This window comes from Dendropsophus ebraccatus, chromosome 5 (assembly GCF_027789765.1).
Source record: "Dendropsophus ebraccatus isolate aDenEbr1 chromosome 5, aDenEbr1.pat, whole genome shotgun sequence".
In the NCBI taxonomy this organism is placed as follows: Eukaryota; Metazoa; Chordata; class Amphibia; order Anura; family Hylidae; genus Dendropsophus; species Dendropsophus ebraccatus.
The window spans coordinates 140,110,921-140,124,451 of record NC_091458.1 but is presented as its reverse complement, the minus strand read 5'-3'; the positions used below and the strand labels follow the sequence as shown (position 1 = coordinate 140,124,451).

The 13,531-nt window shown below is 41.5% G+C and overlaps 1 protein-coding gene across 1 annotated transcript in view; it reads right to left on the bottom strand.

Annotated features, from left to right (window-relative positions):
• The window catches only part of ACACA (acetyl-CoA carboxylase alpha), a 220,232-nt gene that overhangs the window by 54,169 nt on the left and 152,532 nt on the right, over positions 1–13,531 (bottom strand). Inside the window, exons 45-47 of the mRNA XM_069971462.1 lie at positions 7,319–7,462; positions 7,044–7,164; positions 1,135–1,231 (exon numbers count right to left, since the gene is read on the bottom strand). Of these exons, the coding sequence (XP_069827563.1) occupies positions 1,135–1,231; positions 7,044–7,164; positions 7,319–7,462 (362 nt within the window). The remainder of the gene's footprint in view (positions 1–1,134; positions 1,232–7,043; positions 7,165–7,318; positions 7,463–13,531) is intronic.

The following is a 13,531-nucleotide window of genomic DNA, read 5'->3' as shown; positions in this document are numbered from 1 at the left end:
GATCTGGGTGTACTTGTAGATAATAGACTACAGAACAGCACACAATGTCAGTCAGCTGCTTCTAAGGGCAGCAGGATATTGTCATGCATTAAAACAGGCCTGGACTCTCGGGACAGGGATATAATATTACCGCTTTATAAAGCTTTGGTGCGGCCCCATCTGGAGTATGCCGTCCAGTTTTGGAACCCGATTCATAAAAAGGATGTTCTAGAGCTGGAGAGGGTACAAAGACGGGCAACTAAACTAATAAGGGGAATGGAGCATCTTAGTTATGAGGAGAGATTAAGAGAGTTGAATTTGTTTAGTCTGGAGAAGAGACGTTTAAGGGGAGATATGATTAACTTATTTAAATATATAAATGGCCCCTACAAGAAATATAGGGAAAAGATGTTCCAGGTAAAACCCCCTCAAAGGACAAGGGGGCACTGCCTCCGCCTGGTGAAAAAAAGGTTCAACCTCCGGAGGCGACAAGCCTTCTTTACCATGAGAACTGTGAATCTGTGGAACAGTCTACCACAGGATCTGGTCACCGCAAAAAACAGTAGAGGGCTTCAAAACCGGCCTAGACAAGTTCTTAGAGCAAAATAATATAAATGCATATGTATAGAGCCTATCACCCCTCCCCCTTCCTTGTATCCATCCCCTCCTTGGTTGAACTTGATGGACATGTGTCTTTTTTCAACCGTATTAACTATGTAATCACTGGGCCAGGCTATGCAGAGCAGAGGGACACCTGACATCACATCCTGCATCTGGTCCTTTTTTTTGCTAATACTAAAGACCAAATAGCCTTAGCGGTGGAGCCACGACTGCAGTTATCTAGTAAGTGAGATGAATATACATCATTGCATTTCATATAAAAACAGGCTAAAAAATGTATGAAGTCAATTGCAAAGATGTAGTATATCCCCTCCCCTGCTGATTTACCAACAGTGCCCATTTACGTCCCATCTCTTCAAAGTGTTTTGTAGGTCAACCTCACAAACAATGAGTTGACTAGTAGGCACGAGTCTGTTACATTAGACTTTGCTGTACTATCCAAAATAACTCAACGCTCTTTATTTTTTTTTTGTTTCCAGGTAAACTCTGGAATGAAGTGGTTTTATGGTAACAATGTAGAGCACTGCTCCTTACCTGGCTCTTCCAACTACTACGGTTTGTGCCCATGGCTGCATTATTTCCATGAAAGATCCATGGTCAAAGAATCCGCTTAACCATTGTCCCTTCTGACCTACAGAAATCAGAAATAAATGTTCATTTGTTTTTGTTTCATTGTTTTACTTTTTTCACCTTCTTTATATAATACAATTTATCAGTGATGTTTTTACATCTTAAAGAAATATTTCTGAAAAGATAATTTACGGTTAAGAACACAGACTGGGTGTTAAAGGGAACCTGTCAACCGGGATTTCGACGCAGAGCCGCACGGCTGCTGACGCCGATATCTCCGTCCCGGGACCGGGTCCAGGAGCAGGACAGCGCCGTGGCCAGTTATTGGCTGACTGGGCTGTCACCCTGAGACGAGTCCATCTTGGAAAGGGAGGTAGGATCGTCTCAGCCAGGGCCCGAAGATGCCATAGAAGAGCACTGTGGGAGTGCAGTAAAAATAGGCTGTTTGTTATGTACATGAATAGCAACAAATCAAATATCCTATTTTTGAGTAGAACCTTCCTTTAACATAGCCCTTTTGATGTAACAGTCTGCCGAGCTTAAGTGTACGGAGACCTCCTGACTCTCTACTCCAATGGCATATGTGTACGTGGAGGGGAAGGGCGGATCTGGACAGTAAAGGGCCTTCTACATGGGCCAATTATCGGCAGGATGTGTTGCTAGAAACACTCCTGTGGGCGAAAATCAGCCCGAGTAAAAGTGATAGCGATCGGCTGAGGACCAGGCAAATCCTCAGCACTGAGCTTGCTGACTGGTCCTTGTTTGCGGACCCCTGTGGCTGACAAATCTTTAGGTTAAAAAGGACCTTTAGAGGGATCAGACATGTTGGACCTAGGTCCTTTGTTCTCAAGGGAGATAAGCCAATGCCAACAGGGTTTTTTTGCACACTGAGCCAATCTAATGTGTATAGCCATCTAAAGGGGTATAAAAGGTAGAAAACAAAGAAACAGGATTGATTCATTTGAGCTCTGGGCCTTGGTTCTTGTTAAAATCTCTAATACTGTAATAAATTGAGCCTGCAGATTTGATGGCCCAGAGTTGCTTTGCATTGAATCTCCAGCTTTAAATCTGCGCCATCAAATCTGCTGCAGATTTGATGGCGCAAATTTGAATCTGCAGCAGATCTGCAGCAGATTTGATGGCATAGAGTTACTTTGCATTGAATCTGCGCCATCAAATCTGCTGCAGATCCTGTACGTGTGCACCCTAGGGGTGCCTTCACACACATGCACGCCGGATCCGCAGCAGAACCGCAGCAGATTTAATGGTGCAGATTTGATGCTGTGTTCAGTTATTTAGATCAAATCAGCTGCGGATCAGCTGCGGATCCAAAGCAGAAAATCCGCTGCGATACGGGGTGTGTGAAGCTACCCTTAGTCAGTACAGGTGTGAACACTCAGACGCAGACCGATCTAAACCTTTAACATCTTTATGACGTCAAACGTTGTTGTTGTGTTTGTTTGTTTTTTTAAAGAAAGGTACATGTTAAAGGGGGTTATCCAACGAAAATCTTTTTCTTTTAAATAAACTGGTTTCAGAAAGTTATACAGATTTTTTTAATTTACTGCTTTCCTGCTCTGGACAGTTCCTCTCTGTGTCAGACTGAAAAGAAAACAACATTTCCTGCAGGACATACAGCAGCTGATAAGTATGGAAGAAGTAAATTACATATCCGTAGAACTTTCTGAAACCAGTTGATTTGAAAGAAAAAGATTTTCACAGGATAACCCCTTTAAGTTGTAGGTAGGGGCAGAATACAAAAAATGATGGTTAGTTCTGTAAATACATAAAAAACTTTCAGATGCTTTACACTAAAAAACATTCCAGTAAAGAAAGTTCTAGAAGATTTGTTTCAAGGGGCATATGATGTATATGATAATAGTAAATGATGTACAACCAAGTATTACACAACATTAACCATCCATATTAATCTAATAAACATGGAAAATCTTATTACTTCTCCCCCCCCCAATTATGACAAGAATTGAGATAAACTCCACACTATCCCCATTGTGTTCCGTGAACGCCTGAATCAGCATGTCCACCGTATACAGAAAGTGCAACCTAGTGATTAATGTTTGATAGTTCCCATCTTATTCCAGGCATCGGACACTTTAAACAAGCAAAAGCCCTGCAAACAGTCAGAGCACAAAACAGATTCGTTTGAACCCCAACCTCTGAAATCATAAGCCCAAAACCAATTAAAACAATGTCTCCAAGTGCTGTAACCTTTCCTGACTTAAAGTGGCAGGCAAGAGTGTTTTATCATGGAGAAAAAAGCCTTGTAATTACTATGTTCTACATTGCAGGCTTCTTGGCCCCGATGTACGGTGTGAGCATCCGTTCAGACCTATCTTCCAATCATGAGCCCGAGCCGCTGGTTTAGATTCTGGCCTAGCGTCTCGCGTCACTTTGAAGAATCTCATAGCCATATCTTCTCTAATAAATGGCTTTAACTTTTCACCTACCAGATATCTACTTTAACTTATCACCTGGAATCATCTGCTTTTCTTAACGCCTCCACTAAATTAAAATCTGAAAGCCACCTGATTTGGAGCCCGGCTGGAGCTCGCGTCTCCGACAGGAGGATGAATAGTCGCAGAGGGAATGTAAAAATATTATCCAAATGGAGCAAACCTGAGCTAGCCACAGACCGACTGAATGCGTCTTCCATCTCATTCACCTTTTCTTGGCCGAGTTTAAGGACATTTGCACATCTCAGAACTGGGGGAGGGGGGGGGGGTTATTAACTTTACCCAAACGGCAATGAGAAGGCCGGGAAAGTCATTTCCCTCTTTAAATAGATGCGGTTCTGCGGAGCTTCCAGGTTTCTCAGATGCAGTCAGAGCTCCATAACCAGAATAAACAGCCCATAAAGGTACAAATGAAACTCGACATAAAGCCGGACAATTAAAGCCGCCGTAGATCATTAAATGTGTTTACGCACAAGGAACAGGCTACAAACTCTACAGAACAGGGAAACTACATTGACTTAACCAATAGAGGAAAAATCGGGACAATGCATCAACCTGTGGTAAATGACTATAAGTATTAGAAGCCACTACATACACCTACAGACAGAACTGTGGAGTATATATAAAAATAAATATATATATATATATATATATATATATATATATATGTGTGTGTGTATGTGTGTGTATCTATCACACACACACCACTGCTTATATTTAGCTCTGTATGCTGGATCTTAGTTCCCCCATTTCTCTATTTTTAATCTACACGGAGATGTGTTACTCAGCCTCACGTAGAAAAGATGCCGCCTTAATATTCTAAACAATCCCCCTTCCCAATACCACCCTATGTCTAATATACATATATATACATTGAAAGGAATGGAACTTAAAAGGGGCAGGGCTTGCTCAGATGGGGCTACCTAAGTCACGGAGTTTGAGAGCGGCGGGGCTCCTCTAAACAAGTGCCGCCCTTTAAGCTCCGCCACTTTAGAACTCCACAACTACTGTATGGGGATTTACTCATGCTCCAAACAGCTTCCCCGCCTCAAGCCCACCCATCCCACACTCCGCACTGTGACATCACGTCTCAAAGACTTCTGGTGGGGGCACACAGAGAAAAGTGGGTAAGGATACCAAACGTCAAATGCATGTACATTACAAAATTGTATAAATTTAGGTCATGGTCTCAATACTTATTTATAGTGTTTGGCCGTAGTAGCCCTTTAATTTAAAGGGGTACTCCAGCTAAAATCTTTTTTTAAATCAACAGGTTTTAGAAAGTTATATAGATTTATATTTTATTTAAAAATCTCAAATTTTCCCATACTTATCATCCACTATATGTCCTGCAGGAAATGTTGTTTTCTTTTCAGTTTGACAAAGTGCTCTCTGCTGACATCTCTATCCGAGACAGGAACTGTCCAGAGCAGCAGCAAATTCCCATAGAAAACCTCTTCTGCTCTGGACAGTTCCTGACATAGACAGAGATGGCAGCAGAGAGCACTGTGTCAGACTGGAAATACACCACTTCCTGTAGGACATACAGCAGCTGATAAGTATGGAAAGACGTCAGATTTTTAAATAGAAGTAAATTACAAATCTATATAACTTTCTCAAACCAGTTGATTTGAAAGAAAGATTTTCGCCGGAGTACCCCTTTAACAATCACCTTCCCATTTTTTGCAGATCTGCATAAGATACACATGCACTACGGAGGAATTTTTTGCGGATCGTGGAGGATGATTACAGACGAAGCATATGGTGCTGAAAAACCTCTGAACGTGTGCATGCAGCGTTAGGCTAGGTTCACACTACGTATATTTCAGTCAGTAGTGTGGTCCTCATATTGCAACCAAAACCAGGAGTGGATTAAAAACACAGAAAGGCTCTGTCCACACAATGGTGAAATTGAGTGGATGGCCGCCATATAACAGTAAATAACGGCCATTATCTCAAAATAACAGCCGTTGTTTTAAAATAACAGCAAATATTTGCCATTAAATGGCGGCCATCCACTCAATTTCACCATTGTGTGAACAGAGCCTTTCTGTGTTTTTAATCCACTCCTGGTTTTGGTTGCAATATGAGGACCACAATACTGACTGAAATATACGTAGTGTGAACCCAGCATTAGTTTGCACATAAGACAGTTTTAGTAAATCTGGGTCATTGTGTAAAAAAGAAAAAAAAAAATTATGAATTTCGTCAATGGAAATGCATTTTTTTTTTTTTAAATAATGTGTGCACTGACAACCACGTTTCCATGTTCTTTAATAGAACACATTACTAGATTTTTTTTTAAATGCTTCTATTTTACAGTGTGTGGGTACAGAGTCGCTTTAAGGCCAGGTTCACAATCTGACCCCCCCAAATCACTTGTACTTTCAGATAGCTGCTTTTATTCCACAATCTGTCCTGCGGTCCGTTCGGCAGGTGATGCAGTTAATGTAATAAAAAACAACTTTTAAACTGGCAGCCCTGTGTCCTTTGGCTGTGGCTTAGTTTGTGTATGCATTATGCTGGGTTTACACGTAGCGATAATTCGCCGATCAAAATGAACGATTTCTCGCTCGTCGTTTGATCGTTCACTGCGTTTACATGTACGATTATCGTTCAAATTCAATCGTTATCGTGCAAATTTGAACGATAATCGTTTCGTGTAAACGCAGCATTAGGCTGGCACAACCTCTCCGTCCCTCCTCCCCATTTTTCCTATTCCTCTGCAGTAAAAACTACACAGGTGCCTTAACTATCTAGCCCATGTGCTGTGCTGACACAGGTGATGAATAGGAGGCAATCTGCCTGGGGCATTCCTTATGATGAGGAGGGCGGGGAGGAGGGACAGAGAGGTGGTGCCAGCCTAATGCATACACAAACTAAGCCACGGCCAAAGGGCACGGGGCTGCCAGTTTAAAAGTTGTTTTATTATTACATTAACTGCATCACCTGCCAAACGGACCCCAGGACAGATCTTGGATTAAAAGCAGCTATCCAAAGGTACAAGTGGTTTGGGGGGGGTACAGATTGTGGGTACAGAGTCGCTTTAATGCCATACTTAGACATCAAACATGCATACATCCAGGCACAAATAGCCGAGAGAGTACAGAGTTTTCAACTACTTTAAAAAAAATGTAATAAATTCATGTAAATTATTGTAGTGTATTTCACGGTGTATTTGACAGTGTAATATCAGGAACTACTGCTCACGGATTTCAGTGTAGAGATGCCGGGGCCTATGTGGTCTGTGTGGTCAGGCTCCACTCTGATGAATGGCAGTCCCAAATGAGCTTACTAGGTCCATTGCCCATTGTCCACTTCAACTGTGCTTCCAGCTATGGAGACCCTTATCAAAGTACATAAAAACATGACAAAGTGGCTATCGGTATATGTACATACATGGGTGAGGTCGTCCCGCCAGCATCCATCTAGGATCATAAGGGGCTTTGGTGGGAACAAACTCAATCTGTCTTTCTATTGGATCCTTTGGAGTGATTATAGGCACAGGACTGGAGTTGCACTGTTTAAAAAGAAAAAAAAAGCAGCAATTCAGCAATGTTCAGTTTAATACATCATGACTCTTATAGGATGAAGATAGACACTGTACATAACAGCCATAAATAGTTACAAAATATCATTCATAAAAGTGGTATCTACCTGTAAAAGAAATTTACCTTGGGCATATAGGAAAGCCACTGCAGAATGGTGTACACTCCTTCAAAATCATCATATACCGTGGTGTGAGTGACGCCATTGTTGTGCATGATGTGGATGCCACCAAGCTGGTTGTTAGATGTGTAGACCTCCCGTCCTAGTACCTGCAAGAAAAGAGAAGGGAAATATTAAAAGGGGAAGTTCAGCGTCGGACATTTTTTTCAAAAGAGGCGGGAGGAGGTTGCTGAAGATACAGTAGCAACATGCTGCACCTACCTCCCTGGCTCCAGTGCTGGGGTCTGCTGTCTCCCTCTCTGGTTCCCAGTCCCCTGGGTGCTTTGTGGTCTGGGCCGGGTTGTGACGTGTGAGCCCCACTCAGGCAGTCAATGGCAGAGGCGGAACCCCGTTATACCCACTGACACGTCACAATCTGCGATCCTGCTCACACCAGGAAGCGGCCGGGGGAGTGAAAACCGCAGCTGGGGTCAGTGGACCACTGCGCTGGAGTCGGTGAGGTAGGTGCATGTTATGTTCAGCCACCTCCTTCCCGGCTTCTTTTGGAAAAAAAAATGTCTGACTCCGGACTTCTCCTTTAACATAGAATTCAGGGTTTATCACAAAGCAGCCTCACTGGCGACACTTGCACATTGTGGTGGTCACATTGGAAATCTTCCCATGATGTTCAAAATAACAGTCGCGATTTTGTGAAGAATGCATTAAGACTATGTTCACACTAGATCTTTTTTTTATAGACAGCTGTCATTTTGGTGCCAAAATGTGACTGCTTTATGCAAATTATTGCAGTAATTTGCATAAACTGGATGCATTAAGACGCCAAGCTGTCCAAAAGACATGGTTGCGAAAGAGCCAAAAAGACATATCTTTATGAGTTCCAAGCAGCAAATTGTTAGGTTTTTGTTCATTTTCCCAGTTGGTTTAGTGTTCCGACATATTTACTAAAGGTATGCGACACAATTATTCCAAAAAACAGACAAACCCATCATTTAAGGACTATGAAGAAAAAGCATACGCACAAAAAAGTAGCACATCAAGAAAAAAAATCTTTATTTAAATAGCCTTACAGTACACAAAATATATACAAAACAGGAGTAAACCTAGGGAGACAAGCCCTAAATGCCACTCAACATTAAAAACACTAAAATGTCATCCTTGGTCTGGCTGGCGTCCCAGCCCGGACTCAACAACCTACCTAACCCTGCAGACAGGACATGAGTAAAAGGCAAGAAAAAAATCCCCTAAACTATTACAAAAATAATTGGTAATACAGTGACTAATAATAAAACAATATCACCATGTGCGGTCCAGTAGATGAAAGGATTGGGCAGCTATAACATCCCACGCGTTCCGCCGTACCCGGTTTTCTCATCCCTGAGGAAGCCAGGTACGGCGGAATGCGTGGGGGGCCTTTGCTGTGTGTGTTGTGAGGGATGGGGTTCATGGTGGTAGTGTCTGTCAGGAGCTATAGGGGTCAAGGAAGCGGGGGTTGTGTGTGTGTGGGGATGGGGGTCAGGTGGGGACTGAAGGTGTGTGCTGGTGAAGGGATGGGGACTGGGTGTGAATATTTTTTGTTATTTTAACTATTAATTTCACAAAATTAGGTTTTTTTGTCGAAGTAACACACACCCAGAGTTATGCTCGTTTTTTTGCTGAATTGTGACACACCAAGCTCAAAAAGGTTGCCCATCACTGCGCTAGTACATGGTAGCTGTTATCTATTTGTTCTACAACCAATCAACCGCTGTGTTATAAACATGTTATAAACCAACACTTGGATAAAGGAGAATGAAAACATTGGATGGCGTAGACGCAATATACGGAACAAGACCATAAACAGTTAGGCTGTAGCTGAACACCGCAGTCATCCCCGGCCGGCAGCCAAAGGGTTCTTCATCTGTGTGCAAACAACACCACTCTTTTCTCATTCTCCTGCTGTCTCTTCCCATTTGCCCTCTTGCTGACTGATACACTGATCTCTCGGTCACTCTGCTTTCTGCTTCACTGAGTCCATATTACTAATAACACCTCCGACACGGCCAGTTTACCTCATGAAAGCAGGAGCACATCATTACAAAATAAACTCATAACTTTGACACTCTAGCAAATACATGTCGTTTGTTATTTTTATGACTCTAGGATTTTTTTCAGCAGCTAGAGAGGGCATTACCTACCACTTCTGACCTTCCCGCTACTCCCATTTATTTTCCATACACAAAGAAAAAGAAACAAAACAACAGGATCGCATTCTGAAATGATGGACAGAAGATTGCAGCTCTGAAGGCTGTTCTACGTCCTGGGAAAACTTAGAAAGGACATTAAATACTTTTTACTACTGTGAGGATTTTAGAGTCTACGCAAAAGTTATCAGCACAAACTTACACTGGAACGATAAAACAATAAATATGTAAATGAGGTCACGACCCGCCAGACCTGGAGACATCTGGATACAACATATCATTTTACATGTGTCTATGTATGTATGGCTCTGGGTCTAGGATGGAATAGCATTTGGTTACCGGTTCACACCTGACTTTTCCTCATTTGCTAACGGATCCCTCCATATTCATTGAACGGATGAGAAGACTGACCATAAAATTATCCGTTTTTTTTTTTTTTTTTCCTTCTTCCTGGTTTCTCACTCCTACACATACTCAGTGCAAAAAAAAAAAAAAATGATGAAAACTGATGACTGATGTGAATGGAAATACCTTGTTTAGATCCGTCCTCATTGACTACAAAAAAAAATTACCTCATTTTCCATTCGTGTTCAAAAAAAATTGTGCATGAATAAATCATATGTCAGTCCAAAAAAGCAGAACACTGTCAGAGTTGTTCTCCCTTTTCATCAAATCTGTCAAACAATAAAAACCCATTGACATTAATGGTGAGTAGGATGGGTCCGCTATGTTCTGTTTCTCTGCTATCAAAACAGAAAAGAGAAACTGAATTGTGGTGGAGGGTAAAACACTGGTGTGAATGGAGCCTACATCATTCACTATTCTCTCTGGGTGCTTATTTTTTAATAATGGGTGAGAGAATTTGCAGTTGGTCGACCAATTACCGATCTGCAATGAATCAGACTACCCTACAACCCCAATGGCAACCAGCACCTGGATTTTGTAGTTATATAGTCAAAAAATGGACGTTCTTCACCAACTGTAGCACTGTTATTTGTAAAAGCACTAGTTGATTCCGTAGCACTTTACATAGCTTGTCAATTACGGTCCCTTATAAGGGTTTGTTTTACTATGTAATGTAATCTACTTCCTTCCACCCTATGTTGGGGATATGTATTAGCTTCTAGCTCTTACTATATGTATTTTAGTGGAATTTTTTCACTTGAAATATATCTAAATAAAAGACAACACAAAAAAGAGTTAACAGACACAAGACAAAAAAAAAACAAAAAACAACCTTTTCTTCCCAGCACCCCTGACCTCTGTTATCACTGCCTGCTGTGCAGAGGTCAGGGGTTATCAGTGCACCAGCAGTAGAGTTCCTTGTCTTCTGAACACTGGGTCACTTACACACTGGAGTACATAAGGGGTTCGGCAGTAGGTAGTCTGCTCCTGCACCTATGTATTTATCGATAAGGGCTTCTAATGGGCCCTTATAGTTAAATACAGTGGACTGACAGAGCAAGCAGCCATTGGCTCTCTGCTCTGCCCGTCAATTTTGTGGCTGCAGGCAGGATTCTGCCTCTGGCCACATCACAGAAAAAAAAAAAAATTATATATAATATATATATATATATATATATATATATATATATATATATATATATATATATATACACACACACACACTACCGTTCAAAAGTTTGGGGTCACATTGAAATGTCCTTATTTTTTAAGGAAAAGCACTGTACTTTTCAATGAAGATAACTTTAAACTAGTTTGAACTTTAAAGAAATACACTCTATACATTGCTATTGTGGTAAATGACTATTCTAGCTGCAAATGTCTGGTTTTTGGTGCAATATCTACATAGGTGTATAGAGGCCCATTTCCAGCAACTATCACTCCAGTGTTCTAATTTGCTCATTGGCTCAGAAGGCTAATTGATGATTAGAAAACCCTTGTGCAATCATGTTCACACATCTGAAAACAGTCTAGCTCGTTACAGAAGCTACAAAACTGACCTTCCTTTGAGCAGATTGTGAATTAAACGCTCAAAATGGCCAGAAAAAGAGAACTTTCATCTGAAATTCGACAGTCTATTCTTGTTCTTAGAAATGAAGACTATTCCATGCGAGAAATTGCTAAGAAATTGAAGATTTCCTACAACGGTGTGTACTACTCCCTTCAGAGGACAGCACAAACAGGCTCTAACCAGAGTAAAAAAAAGAAGTGGGTGGCCGCGTTGCACAACTAAGCAAAACACCAGTGTCAACATCTACAGTGAAGAGGCGGCTGCAGGATTTTGGGCTTCAGGGCAGAGTGGCAAAGAAAAAGCCATATCTGAGACTGGCCAATAAAAAAGAAAAAGATTAAGATGGGCAAAAGAACACAGACATTGGACAGAGGAAGACTGGAAAAAAGTGTTGTGGACGGATGAATCCAAGTTTGACGTGTTTGGATCACAAAGAAGAACGTTTGTGAGACGCAGAACAAATGAAAAGATGCTGGAAGAATGCCTGACGCCATCTGTTAAGCATGGTGGAGGTAATGTGATGGTCTGGGGTTGCTTTGGTGTTGGTAAGGTGGGAGATTTGTACAGGGTAAAAGGGATTCTGAATAAGGAAGGCTATCACTCAATTTTGCAACGCCATGCCATACCCAGTGGACAGCACTTGATTGGAGCCAATTTCATCCTACAACAGGACAATGACCCTAAACACACCTCCAAATTGTGCAAGAACTATTTACAGCAGAAGCAGCAGCTGGTATTCTATCGGTAATGGAGTGGCCATCGCAGTCACCAGATCTGAACCCCATTGAGCTGTTGTGGGAGCAGCTTGACCGTATGGTACGCCAGAAGTGCCCATCCAACCAATCCAACTTGTGGGAGCTGCTTCTAGAAGCGTGGGGTGCAATTTCTCCAGCTTACCTCAACAGATTAATAGCTAGAATGCCAAAGGTGTGCAATGCTGGAATTGCTGCAAAAGGAGGATTCTTTGATGAAAGGAACGTTTGATGTAAAAACAATGTTATTTCAAATACAAATCATTATTTCTAACCTTGTCAATGTCTTGTCTCTATTTTCTATTCATTTCACGACGTATAGTGGTGAATAAGTGTGACTTTTCATGGAAAACACAAAATTGTTTGGGTGACCTCAAACTTTTGAACGGTAGTGTATATATTGTGTTGTGCATAGGGGAGGGGGGCCCTTACAGTTTTTTGTATAGGGCCCCATGAATTCTAGCTACGCCCCTGTACTGTGCATCGTTCCTGTGCGCTTAGGATGAAGGTAAGAGACATACCTTCATCCTCTGCGTCTCCTGTGCAATAGAGGGCTGTCTGCAGGTTGGATTTGTCTAATATATTATACAGTATTTGTGGATACAGAATTTGCTTTAAAATAATGGAGAAATAGGGGTTTGCTGTATAATATTCATATCGCAACCAGCTGTAAGTTTAGACACGAATACAGTGTGTCAGCATTTTAGTAAAAAAATGAGATTGGTGGCGTAAAAAAGTGAACGTTTTGGAATGCAAATTTGCATAATGGTGGCTAAAAATATATATTGGTTTTGGTTGTGTTGCAAAACATTTGTAACGTATGCTTTACTTTTTCATTATTGCCACGAGGATTAGATTTATGGAGGGATGGGTGTGTAGATGTAGCCCAGTCTACGGGCAGCATGTCATAGAGCAGGAGCTTAGAATAAGCAGAGGTTTATATGAATAATTGACAAATTAGGCTAACGTTATCTGCTGAGCCCCTCCTGCTCTATAACATGTCTGATCTCCACTGATCTCTGCTAACGTACAACAATCAATACTAATCAAGCAACAGCAGAGGTGGGAGAATCCCTATAACCCTGGGAAATGATCAGTGATCTTTTATGGATTGACAGCTCTGGCCCCCAAAAATGAAAGCAGGTAAAAAATAGCCATAAAAAAAAACAAAAAAAAAACACAACAACAACATTCACTCACAAACCTTTCACATATTTTGTAAGTTTGACCGTAATTATGGATCCGCAATATTGGACAAATTTAAGGCCCATTGCTTCCTACTGGGCTGTTCACACTGTCTGTAGTATTACG